At 44.5% G+C, this 20,950-nt stretch overlaps 2 protein-coding genes across 3 annotated transcripts in view; both read left to right on the plus strand.

Moving 5' to 3' along the window:
- EXO1 (exonuclease 1) overlaps positions 1–20,950 on the plus strand; it is a 381,281-nt gene that overhangs the window by 306,135 nt on the left and 54,196 nt on the right. The window lies entirely within an intron of this gene.
- Positions 1–20,950, plus strand: part of WDR64 (WD repeat domain 64) — a 93,358-nt gene that overhangs the window by 60,222 nt on the left and 12,186 nt on the right. Inside the window, exons 14-20 of the mRNA XM_061626396.1 lie at positions 651–744; positions 1,825–1,867; positions 11,621–11,769; positions 16,126–16,231; positions 17,351–17,412; positions 18,883–18,992; positions 19,894–20,082. Coding sequence (XP_061482380.1) covers positions 651–744; positions 1,825–1,867; positions 11,621–11,769; positions 16,126–16,231; positions 17,351–17,412; positions 18,883–18,992; positions 19,894–20,082 — 753 coding nt within the window. The remainder of the gene's footprint in view (positions 1–650; positions 745–1,824; positions 1,868–11,620; positions 11,770–16,125; positions 16,232–17,350; positions 17,413–18,882; positions 18,993–19,893; positions 20,083–20,950) is intronic.

The following is a 20,950-nucleotide window of genomic DNA, read 5'->3' on the forward strand; positions in this document are numbered from 1 at the left end:
ACATGGACAAGACTTGGCTTGCTTCCTCCAGCTTCGAGCTTGGATTATTCAAGTGGAGGGGAGAGAGAGAAAGAGAGAAACCTGTACTGCTGCATTGTGCTATAAGCAAAATCAATAAAAGAACAATATTGTCGAGGAAATGTTTGAGGGGAGGAAATCCAGTGTCGGGGGGGTAAAGCACTGAAGTTTGGAGCGAACAGGTTCACTCCACAAACATGGAGAATATGCGGACCATTGAAAAATCCAGTGCTAAATCCAAATTCAGCTAAATTCTCACCCTTCCCTATATAGGGCAGCTTTTTACACGCCCCTGCTGAGGGAAGAATATGGGTAAGAAAATCAGCTGCCTGCAAACGTGACTTAATTAATGTACAATCCATCAGTATACATCTCAAGTTGGTATTGCTATTGCTCAAATTCCATATGATAAAGTCAATTGCTATATAATTTCTTTCCCATCTCATTTGCCATTTAAAATTTTAGAGGAAATCTAACTTTTGAGTAGTAGGCCCTTATTGCAGATTTATTGAAGAAAGGATGTGGCCCACAAGATCATAAACATCTTCTTGAGGCATATGCTTCAGGCATTTCTGTTCAGGATTCTCAAATAACTATTAACATTCTGGGCACCTGGATTCTGTCTTCCACAGGCAGCTCAGCGAGTCTTCCACCTACAGTTCAGATCCTCAGAGCGATGTCAGTCCTACACAGGACACAGAAGGCAGCACCATAAGCATCAAGAAAGTATGTTCCTGTTTTGTGGTTTGCATAGCAGCCAAAAACTATTTGTAAGAATTTTATGAATATTAATTATCATCTAGATGTGCTAAAAACTCAGATAAGACAGTTAACAAAGCAGGAAAATGTTCTTTTCATGAACTCAGAACTGGAGAGCAAGGAATGTAATTGCATACTGACTGTTCTTGCACACAGAATAACCAATATTCACAAGTTATCTTAGATGCCATTCAGCAGCATTTCCAGCTATAATGAAGAAGGCAAAGCAAAAATGGCCAATGTGTGAGCAGAATGGCAATTTTTCAATTCGTGCCTGTAGTAGCCCCTGTAACAACAGTTTATATGTAGCAATTAGCAACCGTGTCTAGTTGCAGGCCAGGTAAAGCTTCACCTGCTGGTGTTCCTCAGATCAGATCTTAGAACAGGGACAGGAGCAAGCTAGGCCAGTTCCCATTACATAAAAAGGCTACTATGCAAACATGTTTTTAATAATCACGACAATTACTACAATTAACTGTTTTTAATACTGCATTTTAAATTTCTGTAACCCACCCTGGGGGCCTACTAGTGAAGGGCAGGCAAATAACAACAACAACAATAATAATTTGAGAGTTTTAGCACATTGTGCATGTTAATTGGTTTACCAATGCAGGATGTCTGTGTTGTCATGAACTGTTTTATGAATTCATCATCGTCTGTATATGTCTGCATTTGATTTCCATCCAACTTCACTGTTTACAATCTTCCTCCTCCTCCAAAAAAACCCCACACTTCATACATCTGATGAAGTGGATTGTACTCCATGAAAGCTTATGCTATAATAATTTAGTTAGTCTAAGACGCCACAGGACTCTTTGTTCGTTATGATTCTGTTTACTCTTTAGTCGTTTAGGAAGAAATGGATTTCCCCATCCTTATGATATCTCTTTAAATCTGAAAGCTGGAACAGTATATTCTTAGTATTTCTGGGAAGGGAAGAGGGTTGTTTTCTTCTCAGTAGTCAACAACTAGAGGCTTCTTTTTCTGCTTGAGTTTATGCAAGATTTCTGAACCTGAGTTAGTACACATACTATTGTTTAATTTCAGGAATGCATTAAAAGTGAAACTGATACCAAACCAGCCGTTTCAGGTATGAATTGGAATGTTTAGTTATAGAAAATCTTCTAATATAAAACCATATTTTAAAAAAACCTTTTTTGTATTTTTAATAGCTGTCAAAAATTATTTAAGTAAGTAGCTGAATCAAGGAATTAGTTAAAAATACGTAAATGCCACAGAAAAGATTTGAAAATATGCTCATTCTGGAAATGCTGCAGAAAAGGTTTTGATGACTTGTTATTTATTTTATTTATTTATTCATTTTGTATCCCGCCCTGCCTCCCAGCAGGAGCCCAGGGTGGCAAACAAAGCACTAAAACACTTTAAAACATCATAAGAACAGATCTTAAAATACATTAAAACAAAACAGCATTAAAAACATTCTTTTAAAAAACAACTTTAAAAAAGAGTTTAAAACATTATTAAAAAAACATATTAAACAATTCTGACAGAGATGCAGACTGGGATAGGTCTCAACTTAAAAGGCTTCTTGAAAGAGGAAAGTCTTTAAAAGGTGCCGAAAAGATAGCAGAGATGGCGCCTGTCTGATATTCAAAGGGAGGGAATTCCACAGGGTAGGTGCCGCCACACTAAAGGTCTGTTTCCTATATTGTACAGAACGAACCTCCTGATAAGATGGTATCTGTAGGAGGCCCTTACCTGCAGAGCGCAGTGATTGACTGGGCATGTAAGGGGTAAGATGGTCTTTCAGGTATCGTGGTCCTGAGCTGTATAGGGCTTTGTACGCCAAAACTAGAACCTTGACCTGGTAGCAAATGGGCAGCCAGTGCAATTCTCTCAGCAGTGGGGTGACATGTTGATGATACCCTGCCCCAGTGAGCAGTCTCGCCACCGCATTTTGCACCAGCTGCAGCTTCCGGACCAATCTCAAGGGCAGCCCCACATACAGCGCATTACAGTAATCCAGCCTGGAGGTTAACAGTGCGTGGACAACAGTGGTCAGGCTACCCCAGTCCGCAGCTGTCTTACCATCCGAAGCTGGTAAAAGGCTCTCCTAGCCACTGAGGTCACCTGGGCCTCTAGCGACAAAGATGGATCCAGGAGCACGTCCAGAGTACGGACCTGCTCTTTCAGAGGGAGTATGACCCCCATCCAAATTATCCGAACTCGGGAACCACCAACCCACAGCGCCTCCATCTTGCTAGGATTTATTTATTGGTCCTCATCTAGCCCACCACCAGGCAGCAGTGCAGTCCAGGCAGCAGTGCAGGGCTTGCACGGCCTCTCCCGATTCAGATGTTATGGATGTTATGTTATGGATGTTATGGAGAAATAGAGCTGAGTGTCATCAGCATACTGCTGACACGTTGCCCCAAAGCTCCTGATGACTGCTCCCAAGGGCTTCATATAGATGTTAAACAGCATGGGGGACAAGATGGTACCCTGCACCACCCCACAGCACAACTGCCAGGGGGCCGAAAGACAGTCACCCAATGCTATTCTCTGAGAATGACCCTGGAGATAGGATTGGAACCACTGTAAAACAGTGCCTCCAATACCCATCTCACCAAGTCACCCCAGAAGGACACCATGGTCAATGGTATCAAAAGTCGCTGAGAGATCAAGTAAGAATAACAGGGTCACACTCCCCCTGTCCTTCTCCTGATAAAGGTCATCCATCAGGGCGACCAAGGCTGATTCAGTCCCATAACCAGGCCTGAACCCAGACTGGGATGGGTCAAGGTAATCTGTTCCATCCAAGAGTACTTGCAGTTGCTGCGCCACAACCCTCTCAATCACCTTCCCTAAAAAGGGGGTATTTGCACCCGGTCGGTAGTTGTCACAAGCCAATGGGTCCAGGGTGGGCTTTTTCAGGAGTGGTCGAATCACCAACTCTTTCAAGGTGGTTGGAACCACCCCCTCTCGCAATGATGCATTGACTACACCCAGGATCCACTCGGTCAGACCCCCTCGTGCTGCAGCTGTTCATTCAATAAAATTTGCTTATGCTAACAGGGATAACTATAGTTGCTGAAATATTTTTATTTAAAAGGTTAGTAAGTGGAATTAATAAATCTTGTGTACATGGACTAGGAAACAGACATATGTTGTCCATAAACAATTATTCTGTGCATGGAAAAGCTGATCTCAGGTGGGTAGCTAGCTCCACCTAGTGGTTGAAGGCAGAGGAGTGCTAATGGATTTTTTGTTACAAGGACTTCCTGCTCTGCGCAGCTCCTTACTTCAGTTCTCTTCTGCTTTCCACCAAGAACGGTTGATCTCACTGTGTTCAGGCCTGTATAGTTTGCTGTTATTCCACTGTCTGTATTTTTCCTTCCTTTAGTGTTTCCCCTGTGTGTGTCTTGTTTTTACAAAAACAAGGCTGAGGCTTCGCGGTGGTGCTAAGCCGACCTCAAAACGGCCGCCCACTGTTTTTCTTCGAGTCTGCCTTTTTATTTCATCGTTGGACCCACCCACCCCCTGCTAGCCTCGTATCGCACTCGCATCAGTCTGCCCTTACTGATAATCGCCCGGCAACCTCCTCCATTCCTGGCACCAGCAGAGAGGCTTATTTTGGCACACGGTCTAGAATGACAAGTTACTGGCACCCCCTCTTCCATATTTTTGCTGCAGATGGCCCTAGCGGGATGCTACAGGAGAAGCGCATTTGGCCTGACACACCCACAGTACATCAGCATGTGGCCTGGCTACACTCATTAGCCCCTGTAAGACCCGCAGCATGGTTTGCTCCCATGGGGACAGCAACACGCAAATCGGAAAATCCACACAAGAAGCATAAGCCATGCCAGCCTCCCATTCAAATGGATGTTGAGCTGCCACCATTATCTGATCAGGCCCCAGAGCCTTTACATTCTATGGAACCTCAGGAGGAGGCAACCATAGCCCGCCCCTCTTCTGGCAGGCACAAGGTAGCTGAGGAGTGTACTCTGGCGGGCAGGGTGGCTTCACATGGCCTCGCACCCAAGAAAAATAGGGGAACCAGTCACAACAGGCAACAGCCTGAGAATCCACAGGGGGTTGTAGGGAAGGATGCTCATAGTACCATTTCCAGGTCACAGAGGGACCAAGAACCTCTATCTGAGGAGGAAGGCACTCAGCTCCCGCCCACCTTAGATGAGATTTTTTCTACATCGCCTTCTCCTGAAGATTTTACAGGCTTCCTTGAGACTGCTGCGTCTCACCAAGCATTTAAGGAGGCTGGGGGGAAGCATCCATCGTTTCCCCCTCTTCATATCAAGAACTCCAAATCCGGGGGGTGCACAACCCACACTGGTCTCATGCACAACCTCTACAGTTGCAACTATTGGAGCACATGCTTCAACAATTAAAGGAACAGCTGAGAGATTCACTTCTAATGGATCTAGCCACAGATCTTTCTACATCAGCGGCTACAGCACGACAACCCTCCCAGGGTACACCAGCCACAGCACCCACTCTGCTATCTTCAAGGGCGCAAGTGGCGCAGGGCCTCCCTGCAGTTTGCTCCTCTTCTAATGTGCTCCAACCACCGGGCAGTGCATCACCTGACCCTTATGCCACCTCACAAGGCAGACATGCGCAACTCACGGAGGAGGCAACAGGAGACCCAGACAGCAAGCTCATCGTCCTTGATGACGAGGAATGAAGTGGAGATTCGGAGTCAGAGGAGATAGTAACCAATAGGATTTTCCAGGAGGCTCATTTCTTTCCTCTCCTGTGCAAGGCAATGGAAGCTCTTAAGCTAAATTCCCCGGAAGATCCTGCAGCTCCTTTAGCATCAAGAATCTTGGTGATGTGTCCAGACCCAAAACCTAAGTCAAGGGTGCTGAAACTTCCATCACTACTCCCAAAAGGGATTAAGTCCAAATCTGATGTCCCACTGCAGTTCAAGAAATCTGTTGAAACTGCCAACAACTACTATACGTTGGAACAACACATCATGGACCAACTCAAGGTCCCACTGGTGGACACTCCCACTGTCAATTTACTAAATCTGTCCTTGAACCCAAAGGACTCGGATGCCCACCTCAAGAATGCGTCAGAGCGCAAGCTGGATCTAGGTCTTAGGAGAGTTCATGAGGCCAGTGCGCTCTCCATCAGAGCACCAGCAGCCTCCTCAGTATTCGCAAGAGCATCCCTGCTATGGCTAGAGGACCTATTGGACACCCCGCAGCAGGATCTGTCTTAAACCCGGAAGTCTCTTCTAAAATTGCGAGAGCAGTGACCTTTATGGCAGATGCATCCATGGACGCCATGCAGTTTTTGGCAAGGTAATTATCAGCGACTGTCTTCACTCGAAGGTCCCTGTGGTTACGCCATTGGAAGGCCAATACTGCAGCCTGCTCTAATTTGGCATGTGAGCCATATGTGGGTGGCAAGCTCTTTGGTGACAACGCCCTAGCAGGAGTCTTGGAATTGAAAAAGAAGAAGAAAGCTATGCCTTCTGCCAAGAAACGAGATGATAGGAGATCATTTCAGAGACCATTCCATCCTTATTTGCCCTCTCAGTCCTTTCAAGGTTCTAGGGCATTTGGAAGAGGATACCCGTACCAGTCGTCCCTTCTGGAATAGGCAATATACCCAGTCTAAAGGCCCACAACCTTTTCCCAATAGATCGGGCTTTGGATCCCAGTCTCGAGGGAATAAGCATCAATTCTGACACCAGGGCCCCTCAGGTGGGAGGACGCCTTCAACACTTTGCCCACTGCTGGAGGGACACATCTTTGGACCAATGCGTACTACACACCCTCCGATTCGGACTGAGGTTGGAATTCACCTCCCTTCCTCCAACCAAGTTTATCCCCTCCCTCCTCTCAACGTCTCCAGTCAAACAGGAAAGGACCCTACAAGCTATTGCCCACCTCTTGCATATTGCTGCAATAGAACCTGTCCCAGTAGGAGAGAGGTTTTCAGGAGTCTACTCTATCTTCTTCACAGTCATGAAAAAAGACAGATCTTTCAGGGTGGTACTCGATTTGAAGAACTTAAATCAGTACATCAAATACCACAGGTTCCGCATGGAAACTTTACTTTCAATCAAGGAGGCATTGAGAAAGGGAGGTTTTCTCTCATCTATTTATCCTACATGTTCCTGTTTTTCTGCCTCACGGACTTTACCTCTGGTTTGCAGTGGGTGGATCACTTCCAGTACAGGGCCATGCCCTTCGGTCTGGCATCTGCCCCCAGGGTATTCACAAATATCATGGTTGCTCTAGTGGCGCACCTCAGGACGCAGGGGGTCCATGTCTTTCCTTACTTAGGTGACTTTCTGCTCCGGTCAGTTTCCCTCCACAAGGCTTGGGAAGATCTACAAATCACTCTAGCATGCCTGAAGGATCACGGCTTCCTCGTCAACCAAACCAAGAGCTGGCTGTGTCTGACCCACCGCATATTACATTTGGGGCCACCATAGATTCTCAGCATGCAGTCATTTCATTAGCGTAAGTCAGAGTGGACAAGATAATTACAGCTGTAACACAACCTCTGAAGTCGCCATCGGTGGACCTTATGCATCTGGCAGGGGTCTTGGAGTTGATGGTATCAACCTATCAAACTACCCCATGGACCCATCACCACTGTCCACCACTCCAGAGGGTGCTTCTACCTTTTCAGAGCGACATTGTGGCTAGACACCACCGGTAGGTGGCACTGTCACCAGCGGTCTGTCGTTCTCTCCTATGGTGGATGCAACGACCCAACCTACTAAAGTGAGTGCTGCTCCGGGACCATCCACAGACCCTGATCACCTCAGACACCAGCCTCACAGGCTGGGGAGCCATTTGCGATGGCCAGATGATACAAGGAACATGGTCACCACAGGAGTCAGCACTTCCAATCAACCAATCCACTTTGTGCAGTTCAGTGGGGAGCAGATGGCTGGGGGCGGTGCTGGTCAGGACAAACAATGTATTGGCCAAATCACATTTGAATCGTCAGGGAGGCACACGCTCCCCACAACCACAGAAGGTACTGTTTCAGTGGACGGAAACAAACATGGACTCGATACTCATGGAGTACCTCAAGGGGGAGGACAACTGCCAGGCAGATTGGCTCAGCAGACAGAAGGTGCATCAGGGGGAATGGAAGCTTCACCCGTTGGCCTTTCAGGAAATAGTGAGATGATTTGGCAGAGTTGAAGTGGACCTATTTGCCACCCACCTCAACTGCCAGGTAAAAATATTTTTTTCCAGGTACGTGACACCAGAGGTGGAAGGCATAGATGCTCTGACATCCCAGTGGCCTCAAGGACAACTCTACGCCTTCCCACCTCTTCCGATCATTCCCAGGGTACTCCAAAAGATCCGAGCAGAAAGGGCAAGAGTTCTACTGATAGCCCCTTGGAGGCCAAGAAGACCTTGGTTCCCGGAACTCCTCCATCTGTCGATCGATCCCCTGTGGCAAATTCCCCTCAGGGATGACCTGTTGTTGCAGGGACAGCTTCATCACCTAGACCCAAGATGGCTGACACTTCATGACTGGAGATTGAGAAGCGACACCTCTTAAAAGGAGGCATTCCTGCTCAAGTGGTGGAAACTATAATGGCCTCAAGGCACCCTTCCACAATTAGAATATGACACTACATGGAAAGCCTTCTCGACATGGTCGCATAAGAAGGCTCTGATTCCAAGGAAAGTGGGTATCAACGAGATCCTCTGCTTCCTGCAAGATGGCTTATCTTTAGGTCTTAGGCCAAATACTCTCAGATGTCAGGCTTTAGCCCTTTCGGCGGTTCTGTCTACATCTCCTGAGAAACCGCTGGGATCTCACCCCCTAATCAATTTATTTAATTTATTTATTATTTCAATTTATATACCGCCCTTAGCAGAATAGCTCTCAGGGCGGTGAACAAACAAGATAAAATACAATATATCATAATAAAAATCATAAAAACATATACAAACAAACAACAAAAAACACTACAAAAACACAATACGACAAAAATTAAAATATTTTATTTATTATTTCAAGCACTTTCTCCATGGAGCAATGGCATCGGCACCCCCTACGATCCATTGTTACCCAACTTGGGATCTACACAAGGTGTAAATGGCCCTACAAAAGCCCCCTTTTGAACCCCTAAGTCAAATTTCTCTACATCTCCTATCCTTTAAAGTCCTGTTTCTGGTGGCCATTACTTCAGCCTGTAGAGTGTCTGAGTTGATGCCCTTTCTGTCGACAAGAATTTCTGTGTGTTTCATAAGGATGAATAGTTTTACTTACTGTACCTAGAAGGTGTTTAGGATTGGGCTCTACAAGGTTTGTTTTATTGTTTTATGCTATTATTTGTATTATTTTAAATTGTTTTTTAGTATTTTAAGTGCCTGTTTCATGGTTTTAAGGTTGCCTATAGTTTAATTGTATTTTAATTGTATGTTTTTGTATGCTTTTAACTACATGTAGTTTTATTTGTAAGCCGCCCTGAGTTCCAGTTTGGAAAAAGGGTGGGGTAAAAATAAAGTTTCATTCATTCATTCATAGCTTCCTTTTGTCCTAAAGTACTGTCTACTTTCCACTGTCAGCAAGAGCTGGTCCTTCCTTCCTTTTGTCCTAATCCTATTCATCCCACAGAGAAAGCTTGGCATTCGCTAGATGTGCGAAGAGCCCTGAAAGTATATATCTCTAAAACTAAACACCAAAGACAGACAGTTTATTTGTGTCCTTTCACCCAGCGTCCTTAGGGGAAAAGTGTCTTCATCCACGCTCACGAGGTAGCACAAGACATGTATCACACTAGCCTTCACCTCACTAAAGTTAGCCCAACCAGTCAGGATAGTGGCCCACTCAACGAGGGCAGCAGCCAGATTGGCAGCATTTTTGCACCATGCTCCTCTCATAGAGATTTGTAGAGCAGCTACTTGGGCCACATCTGATATGCTTATGAAGCACTATAAGATTAACACATATGCCTCAGCAGAGGCAGCCTTTGGGAGGAGAGTGCTACAGCACGTTCTCCCAGGTTACTAGTATACTCAGCCCAGCGATATTCCCACCCTACAAGGGTCAGCTTTGGTATGCCGCACCTGAGATCAGCTTTTCCCTGCACAGGAGAAAAGACATTTGGTCTTAACATAAAATGGTTTTCTCTGTGCATGTCAAAAGCTGATCTCAGGGCCACTCCCTAGGAGAGCTGGTCTGCCATCACTATTTTTCATTTTAGGCCTACAGCGGAGAGCAGATGAGTGCCGTTGTCTTCTGTTTTGTTCTGTGGCTCCTGTTGTGTTTTCTTCTCTTTGGTTGGCTTGTTATCAAGAACTGAAGTAAGGAGCTGTGCAGAGCAGGAAGTCCTTGTTAAAAAAAAGCCATTAGCACTCTTCTGCCTTCAACCGCTGGGTGGAGCTAGCTACCCACTTGAGATCAGCTTTTGACATGCACAGAGAAAACTGTTTTACGGTAATACCAAATGTCTTTTCACCAGATCTGATCCCTCTCTGGATGCCACAAGTTTGTATTGAATCGTGAAGTTCACCCACTGTTGCAAACCCAAATAATGATCATGATTATGTATCCAAAGATGAAACAAATGGATTGAGCCTTAATTATCTGGAAGTTTTTTTCACGGTCTACTTGTATCACTTTCAGTTCCAAAATAAGCCTATGTTTGTGTAAGAAATTCAGAAACTGAGCCAAGTTAAACCTCAAGACAATTGATAACTTGATCAAGTCCTCAGTCATATGGAACTCCACTCAAGTCTGTATCCCCTTAGGTAGCTCTGCCCTGGAGGCTATTAAGGAAGATACTGAGATTGAAGTACCAGTGTAAAGCACATTTTGTGATACAACTTGCTTGCCGACCTCCCACCCATAAACATACACACCGTAGGCACCACACACACACACACCAAGCACCCACAAACACACACACAGGGACTCTGAAACACACACACTTGGAAATGCACCCTCAGGCTCCCTGCTCCCCTTGCCGACCTCCCTTGCAAATCCCCCCAGTGCCTCCAGGTGTTGGCGTGCACCGTCCACCATGGGCCCACTAACTCGCCTTGCCTGTTCCGGTGCGGCATCACTGCCCCTCTTCTGTCCTGCACCACTGCTTCCCCCTTGACCAACGGTGCCACCGTGCAACTTCACACAATGTGCCTAGACTGTCTCCCAACCTGGGGTGTTTACCTGTGCCCCACACAGGCTGCTGCCACCACCACTTGCCCCCATCACTCACCCCCCTTCGGCCACTTACCTGCTCATTCAACACCCACCCATTCACCTCGCCTGCCCCATAGCTGCTACCTCGCCTATACTCTGCCACCCCACTTGCTCAGTCACCTGCCCCCCCCAGCAGCCATCCTTGCTTCCTTCATGCCCTCGCCACACAGCCCTTCCACCTACCCATGTGATGCTGTGTGATGGCTTAGAAAATTATTTTATAGGTAGAAAAAACACTATTGAGATGAAGTGAACATTATTATTATTTATTAAACTTGTTATACACAAAAAGGTTTCCAAGCTACTTACTGCATGTTTAAAAATGAAAGTGTAAATAAAAATACATCATAATATATAGACACATTCACACAAATGCATGCAGTTCACAAACTACACAACACACACATTCATAATAGCAGCAGAAAGCTTTGGCAGCACCCTAACAGCAGCACAACATCATGGTCCATCAAAAGCCTGGGGGAAACAGTATGTTTTTCCTGGTGCGAAAAGAATTTGTTTTATTTATTATTTGATTTATATCCCGCCCTTCCTCCCAGCGGCATGCCAGAGAAAGCTCCAGGCGGATCTCATTGGGGAGAGAGTTCCAGAGAGAGGGAGCCGAAAATGAAAAGGCCTTCTCCCTGTAATCAATTATGTTCTCTTTTAGAAGCAAAACTTACAGAGTCACCTGTCTTGGAGAGCAAAGGAATAGCATCTGTTTTATTAGAAGCACATAGTCAAGAAACAGAACGTCAGTCAATACCCATACTTGCCTCTGCCCATGAAGACGGTTTTATTTATCTCTGGACTATAACGGTAGGTCCTTTTACATAATTGGACTGTGGTAGCAAATGACATGCTCAAGCCTTTTCATATTGTGCTTTCAGCCAAAGGGTGTGAAACACAAAAAGATTCTTCTGCATCTTCCGTTCTCTTCTATTCTTCCAGAAACACATAAAACTATTACTGTATATACTTCATGTCGGAATTTCTCGAGATGCGTAGCAAAGTTGCGTAGCGCTGCGGAACGGAGAGTATTGAGCGAGCTTAGTGTGTGTTTGAATCTTTGCTAAGATTCTACCTTCCCTGCAGATTAGTCAGACAGAGACTTTAAGCTTTAAAATAAGAAACAACTTCTTTATTCTGGAAGTACATGCTTGATAGGAAACAGTTCTATATCTAGCTACCTAGCTATGCTGGAGCAACGAGCACTGGTCCCAATACTCGCCCTCATCCTGGTTGAGAGGAGAGACAAAGAGAAGATGCTTGCTCCCCTCTCGAGAGAAAGAGAACACTGAGAGGCGGGAAGGAATTGGGATCAAACATCCTGTTGCTGATCAGTCTAGCAGGAAGGGAAGAGACGACAGGATCAAAGGGATAGGTATAGCCTCAACCAGCAAGAGGTCTAGCTCTTTCTAGCTACCCTTATTAACCCCATGCAGCCTCAACCCACCAAGTTGGAGTTGAACCTCATACATTCCAACACTTCATCAACAAAGGAAAGGATTACAAAGTGTCAAAAGGAAATCATAGTTTAGAATTCACGGAGGTCCAATCAAAAATTTCTGTGAGGGAACATCTTTACATATAAAAAAAATAGTGTTAATGCCTTTGGATTTCTTCCGAAGTTACCTTGGGTCCTAAGACTTAGGAGCATGAGAACTGCTGCAGCATGATTCCTTCCTACACCATTCTGGCTATGTCAGACCAGAGAGAGGTCCATGTGGCTCCCTCAGATGCCAGCATTGCTTCAGCTCCCAGGAAGAGTGATGCTGGCATAGAAAAGAATATCACCAGCTCCTTCCACATGACCTGGGACTTCTAAAAGCACTTCCAGACAACCTGTTCATTGAACATTTATTCTGATTGGTTTGCAGGAAGATTAGATGTTGTTGGCTATTTAATGAGCATTTATTCTGTTTTGTTTGTGGAGAGGTTAGATGATGTATCAAAGCACGTGTTGTCCCACACTTCCCAGGGCATTTTCCCATCGCTTTTGTTATAGCAAAAAGTCTAATCTTCTGAGGAAATGAGTTTGTTGTATAAGACCTCCCAAAACCTTTAATTGCACAACTTGAATTTGCCAGTGTGTAATTGAATCCCACCAGAAAATAATAATAATGATCTAGCAGCTGTCTAATAGTATTAGAGAAGTTCCATGTCCAGTAGTAACTTTAAAGGGGCCCCATGTGTCCATTGCCAGGTTCGCATGTGACAGTAAGCAAAACTATTGCTTACCAGGACCACGCAAACACGCTAGCTCCCAGAAAGGAGCTTGCAGTTGCTTTTAAACTCGGCACAGCCACTAAGGCAAGGTTTAGCTTAGCATGTCTTCCAAACCTGGGATGATGGTTTAGCTTTTCCTTTTTAACCACAAGCTAGAACGAAGAACAAACCTTGTCTACCCCTCATGATTGAGGAGCCAAGTGCTTAACCACAGTCCGGGTTCAGACAGCACACTAAGCCAATCCTAAGATGCCGTGCTGACTTAAAATGGCCAGGGACTCCGATCTCCATGGGAGCTGGCACATTCACCTAAGCCATAGAATGGGTAGTGGAGGGCAGCATGTTGGCCGTCCTGGTTTAGCAGCTGCCATTAGTATAGGTGACAGCCCTACTTTATAGAGGCATCTTCTACATAGGTGCGTGTATGAGTAATTAGAGCAGAGGTGGAGGTGGCAACAGGTCTTCAGCATCACAGCAGTTACGCACTTTTATTTTTTAAGATGTAGAATGCATTTGAACAGCACATGCATCTGAAGAGAAGACTCTTCACCTTTTGCTAGGTGTGGGATTCCACTTTAAGTCCTGGAATACAAAGTAATACTTCCTCCATGACAGCTAAAGTGGATTCGTAAGTGTTTGAGTGAGATAACTGTTTGGCTGGCATAGGGATACCATACAAAATGGCACTGGTAATTGCTTCAAATATCTCTTGCTCCCAGAGAGAGCGAGAGAGCACTGCAATTTGGCATTAAAAACAAAACCAACTTGTCTACAGTTAACATATATTTTAACATTTTTAGTTTCTCCCATACTTTGTACTACCACACATTAACAGAAGAAATTCCATCTTGGTACCAAGGGTAAATTAAAGAGTCTTTATAATTTGAGATCTAATATGAAAGTTCTTCAAACAATTGAATTGTTTGAGGAGAGGCTGTAGTTCAGTGGTGAAGCACATGCTTTGCATGGAGAAGCTCCCTGATTCAGTTTCTTGCTGCTGCTGCTGCTGCTGCTGCTGCTTCCTTTTTTTAAAAAAAATGATCTCATGTAGCAAGACTGGGGAAGATATGGCCTTCAGATACTGGAGAGCCACCAGCAGTTGAAGTAGAAAGTACAAGGCAGTTCCATATGTTCATATTAGGGTTGCCAGGTTCAGGGCCTGAGACTGATCCTGTATCTTTAAGAGAAGAGAAAGTCAGCCAAGTGCAGGTGTTCTTGCAACCCTGTAATGGGAAAAACCACAAGGTGGAATTCTCCCTTCCTCCTGCACAACTTTTAAAGATACAGATGACCTCTTGGTTGCCAGACCCGGCATCCAAGAGGTCTTCTGTATCTTTAAAAATTGTGCAGGGGGAAGGAAGAATTTCACCTTGTGGTTTTTCTCATTACCGTATTACAAGAACACCTGCACTTGGCTGACTTTCTCTTCTTCTAAAGATACAGGATCAAGATCAGGCCATGAACCTGGCAACCCTAGTTCATATATACCCATGCCTTCAACTCTTACTCAGGTTGGATAATTCATTATATATGTCTGTGGCCATCCCTTATTTTAATTTTGTAATTGGACTTTTGTCTGTTATTGTACATAAACCCAATTAAAAAATAGGGCATGAACTTTTGGAAATAATTAGATCCAACACACTGGCCCAGGTTTGCCTACAACGCCAAGCCAGACTGTGGGTGGGATTCAACTAAAGAACTGCATGAGTGGAACAACTTCCAATTGTGCAATGGGACTTCCCCCCCCCCATGCTGTCCGCAAATCTGCTCTGGTTCTGGAACCCTCAGAACAGATTTAAGGGATATATGGGAGGAGGAGAGGGGAAGAATGGCGGAACATTAGTGCTATGTTTAATACAATCCTATGGCTTAGGGTGATTAAGCAAGTGTGCTGGTGCAGAGAGGGAAAATGGCACCTACTTAACTACCCCCACACACATCCTGCTGCGGCTCCACTTCTGGAGCTAAGTGATGGTTTGTGTCAGCATTACATGTGAACTCAAGCTTGTCGTTTATCTTGCTCCAAACACACTATGAACTGTATCCAAACTTTGTTCTTGGCTTGTCTCTCACGGTTTGTTTGAAGGAGACAAACCATGAGCTCAGATTTGGATATAACACTAAGCCAAATCATAGCTTAGCTCCACGTGGCTGGCATGGCAGCAGCAGGATATGGCTTAGCTTTAGTTACTAATGAGACCATTTTGACATCAGTAGGGGGTCTAACAGCACAATCCTATGCATGTCTTGTTGGAATTTAAATCCTATAAAGTTCAATGGGATTTGCTCCCAAGTAAGTCTGCATAGGATTTCAGCTTGTCAACACAATTCTGTGCATGTTTCCCCAGGAGTAAATCCTACCGAATACAATGAATTTACTTCCAAAGAAACATGCATAGGATTGCACTATAACAGTACAATCGCAGCCTCTTGATTTTTGATGCTGGAGGGATTAAGATATGGCGAAGGTGACCCTCTTCCAACCACAGCTTGGGGAAAGGGGCTGCGCTATGGCAGAGGCCTTGCTGCACCTCCTATTCTTCCAGCAATAACATGCTGACAGCTCCAGAATGGGACATTTTGGGGCAGGGGTTGGACACCAGTAGTTTTGGATCTGCTGGATCCAAAGCCCCACATATTCTTCAAGAGGCTCAATCCTCAGGCCCTTGAGCTATGCTAGCAAAACCTTAAGAAAGAAAAACAGCAAACCACTTTCCACCTTCCTCCCTGGCTGGCAAGAGCAGCAGGCCTTAGGATGCAGTAGTGGATCTGCCACTCTGACCTGTAGCTCCCCGCTAGGAATCAGGGTTGCTCTGTTAGCCAGGGTACAAACTGACATGATGAAGCCAGTTAATAACAACTATGTTATTGCCCGTCAAACTCCAAATGTCAGAAAATACTGCTTTGTTCAAAGAATGTCTGATTATGTTTTTGTTTGTGAAGGGAGATCTACTGAGAGAAATTTTACCTTTCACAAAACATCCTCCAATTCCTTTGACAGCACTGTGCACTGGCGTATCAGCTAAAATGCTTTTGGCTGCTAATAAAGGTAAGCAGTCACTTCATTCCCAGGGCTGTCATAACAATTTGTAAGGATTTAAAAAGAAAAGATTGCTGCAAAACAAAACTGAACCCTATCCAGACCATATCTGTCAGTCATATCAGACAAATGGCCACTTAAACCCCAAGCAGAAAAAGTGGAGCCGTTGACCCCAGCAGCGCCTGGATTCTACTATGGCCTCCAAGTTGGAGTGTGAGGAAGGCAATGTGGCCTCCTCAGGTTGAGAGGTGATGGCATCATGGACTCCTCTGAAGGTGTAACTCCCAAAGAGAGGGGGATATTGAATTCTGAGGGCAAATCCTCCTCCTGGTCCAAGATGACCTTTGTATCCATGGTCCCCTCCCCTGAGGATGGGGAGTCAGAACCCTGGAGCATGACATGCTGGTGCCTAGGTATCTGCCACTACAGCAGCATTTGAGCATACTGGAAAGGAAAGAGGGAGGAATTGAGGCCACATAGGGAAGCTTGCAGAGAGACTTTGTCATTGCCACAACCACCAAGTACAAAGGGAAGGGAAAGTAGTGGAGGGGAAGGGGAGGGGAGGGGAAGGGGAGAGGCATTCAGACTCTGTCACTCTCCTGATCATGTCACTAGTGTGGATACAGTGGGATCCATATTTCAGAACTGGCTTTAGAAAGAACAAAGCTTAAAAAGAGCAGAAACAGCTAATTTTCCTAATTTCTGAATCAAGGCTCGTAATCACCATTTTAAATTAAGTGTTTTATAGATGTTTTTGTTCATTATGAGCCTTTACGGATTCAAAAATCGAAATGAAGGGTCTGTCTCTCATAAAATACATTTCCTTTTGACCTTCATATAAACACTAAACAATTAACACTTTGGAACTGTTGAGGAAGCACTCCTCACCTGGGGAAGGAGCCAAGTGCTAGATCCTCTCAAGTCTGAATAAATTGACATTAAGGCACCAGCTTCCAGGAACAGCTGTCTGAACCCATAAAATTCCATTACTAATTTAAAGACTAATCCAAAACCCATCTTGGCTGTTATTTACAGATTTCACAAGCTATAAAATTATCTCTGGATTGGTCCTGAGTCAGTTTTGTAATATGTGAAAATATTATTTTTGATGGGGTATTTCTCTCACAGAGGGGCATGTTATCCGATGGAATATTGGCTCATTCTTAGAAGATCCACTGGATACGAACAAGGTGAGGAAACTGGAAAACAAGAGATTCCTTTCATTCATTTATTTCACAGAATATATAGTTTGCCTTACCCATGCCATTGCACCCATGTTCTTTCCTTGCTTGAATTACAAATCAAAACTTTTATTTTTAAAAAATCAGCTAAATAAAACATAAATAAAAGTGAAGGTCTAGTATAATTTTTAAAACATAAGGCTGTGAATCTGGTTAGAGGTTTATGATTAGACCAGGGCTTTCCATATACTAGAACATTTATAGAATCTGACACTGAAAAATGTTTATGATCATGTCATCCAAATGACCAGCCACCTCAGCCTCCAAAAAATCCATTCTATAATGGCTTCAACCATATCAGTTACCGCACATAACTAATTATATGAATCACTGATAGGGAGTGATCCAGAAGGCCTGAAACTTGCATTTCTTATGGCAGGCCTTCCCCTTCCTCCTTGTTAAAACTTTTTTTCGTATGTTGTTGTTATTATTATTACCATCATCATTGCAAATGCCCCTTTTAGAACTTAAAAATATGTGTGTCTTTGTTTTACATAGCTGCTGTACAAGCACAGTGATGGTGAGACCCCCACCATCCTAACTTTCCAGAGGCATTTTAACATATCAGTTAGCATATGCACATTTGTGTCATGGGTGTGTGCCCTGAGTCCTTTAAGTACCTAGCACCACTTCCAGTTTGAAAATGGACTTTAGTTATTCTCTGCAACTGTGCATGAGGCCTGAAGTACATGTTTGGTGGATGAGACACGGACTGGGGATCATTGTTTTCTGTTGACCAGTTGGCAAGCAGCGGGAGGAGTGTGCAATTTTAAGCAGAGAAGCAAGAGGTAGGACAGAGTGCTTAAGCCTTCTCCAACTATTGCCTTTTCCCCAGTTAAGTTCTGGATTGTGTGGTTACTTGTGATGTGCATTTTGAGGAAATGTGGCAGAGCAGAAGAGTTTAAAGTGGTAAACACGATATCTCTTCCTGTTTCTTCACTTCAAATTCTGCTCTGCTACTTTCAAGCTGTATTTTGTAGACCATGTTTGTTTGTTACATTTACACTTTGCCTTTCCATTAAAAAAATGCCAGAGTCAGCAGGGGGCAGGTTCCAGGCCTAGTTTTCTGCCAGACATGTACTTCAACTCTTCTGGAGGACTGAACCAGCATTTATTTATTTAAAACATTCCTGTTCCGCCCTTCAGTTCAAAATGTTCAGAATACAATCTGCATTGCTAGCAAGATTCCCGTATTGACTAGAAGGTTTTATTGTTTTTACAGTTTGTGTTTATTTTATCCTATACAATGGCTTCAATCTGTGAAGTGGTTTATAAATCTGTAAAATAAAATCTGGATTGCTGTGTTAAGATGATTCACCTATACCTATTCACATCTGCTTTTGCCATCAGCTGTGTGGATGTTAGAGCTTCCCAATAACCACAAAGCTTGTCCGGCACATTAACCCCTTTTTTCTGCAGCATGTAAAGCAGCAAATTTGCTGGAGAGCTCATTCCGCCAAAATAGTCAGCTTGTTCTATGAAGAAGAAAAAAGCCTAGTGGTGACTGCTTCTAGTGATAGTTCTGTCAGGTTAGTTACAATTAGTGGTAAGCATTTGTTTGGAATTTGGTCTATGCCGGAGTTGTCTTGTCTACATAATGGGACTCGGGTCACATCCACACCATAAAGCACATAGCTTTCCCCAGATAACCTTGGGAATTGTTGTTTGTTAAGGGCACTGGGAATTGTAGCTCTTTGAGGCATAAACTATAGTTCCCATGATTCTTTGGGAGAAGCCATGACTGTTGAAGTGGTATATATGTGCTTTAAATGTAGGGTGTGGCTGTGAGCTCTGTCACAGTTTTCATATCAGCACAAACCATCTCAGCATGGGTTAGGATACAGTATGGAAAAGTGCAGACAGGGCTGGCTCCACTTGGGGACACTTGGCAAAGCACCATCTGGTCAGCCTTCATCCTGCTGAGCCTCTCTGGAACTCTTGGTGGGCTCTGGGAGGCTTACCTTGGCCATGCTGACAGCTACTGTGGCAGCCATGCTTTTCTTCCACAATACCTCCAATGTTGACTTGACTTCAAGGGCATTGTACAGAAAAATCATAGTCATTGGCACAAAACTATGGCTACTGCTGGAAGCCAGGAAAAGTTGGGGGGGGTCGTAAGAAGGCCCACGAGAAGCACTCAGAATGTGCCCTTATAGGCCACTGGCATCCCATTAGCTGCTCAAGAATGTTGCTGGGCCTGACTATAGCTTCTGCTCATGGCAAACATGCCCTTGTTTTAATGGGCTGTCATAGTGTAACTGCCACAAGCAGAGTAATGATGCGCACTGGTTCTTAATATATTACACTGAAAGCATTCTAAGTCTTTTCTAGAGAACATCTGACGGTTAGTATTCTTCATGACTGATTACTCTTCTCTTTAAACGGTGATACAATTTTAATATTATTTTCTTGGTCCTCTTTCACACACAGGCTCTGGCATTCACCCAACGGACACTACTTTGGCTATTTTGGCCAGCGCAGATTGTTTGAACTTTCTGAATCCACTGATATAATTTTGCCCTGTGACGTAAATGAAATTCCCTTCACAATAAGAGATGACAGCAAGTATATGGAGAAAAAGCAGAAATTTGAATATCCACTGGTTCTTGACAGAGAGAGGTGAGGCTGTACATGTATTGTGTTGCATTCGACTGTACGTCTGCAGTTTCTATAGAAACTAACTTATAACGCAGGGATGGGAAACCTGTGGCCCTCCAGAAGTTGTTGGACTCCAACTGCCATCAGCTGCAGCCAGGATGGCCATCAGTCAGGGATAATGGGAGCTGTTGTCCAGCAACAGCCATCGGCTCCCCATGCTGGCTATAAGGAATTCCTACAGAATAAAAGACCACTGTGGATTTGAGACTTTATCCACTTTTCAAAATGGAAAAGTTATGGGAACAAGGACTTGTTCACAGGCATCTTCCATGCCCTGTGAAGATTCTGTGTCCCTAAGGGCTTTTGATGACGATGTGCAACAATTATGGAGAATGGATATATCCCTGAAGGTGAAGAACACGTCCGTTGCCTGCCAGTCCAGAACACATAATTCCTTCCTGGCCTCCAATAGAGAGGGCAATCTTTGCTTGGAATAGCCCATATAAAGAGGATGCGTTGTACTGCCTGCCCAGCTGAACTGATGCTCCGCAGTGTGGGATGTGGCCTTATACAGGCCTCTCTAAATATCTTTCCCTTCACCCCTTCCCCATCTCACTGTTACAACATTTTGTGCCTTCACTTTGTTGCTGTGGCTGGGAGCTCTCAGTCACCACAAGATTTCCCCCGCTGCCGCCCAAGAAGCCCTGCAGCGCCTGAGGATTTCTAGGTGTCATAGCTGACATCAGAAGGGGCAGAAGGAGTGTGTCCCCAGACCCTCCCCCTCTCCACTGGCACCTCCACGAATTGGAGGAGGGAGACTCAATTCCTCTCCATCCTGTTCTGCTGTGAGACAAAGATCATTCATACTAATACATGAAATAGTGACTTT

Source organism: Rhineura floridana, chromosome 4, assembly GCF_030035675.1.
Source record: "Rhineura floridana isolate rRhiFlo1 chromosome 4, rRhiFlo1.hap2, whole genome shotgun sequence".
Classification (NCBI taxonomy): domain Eukaryota; kingdom Metazoa; phylum Chordata; class Lepidosauria; order Squamata; family Rhineuridae; genus Rhineura; species Rhineura floridana.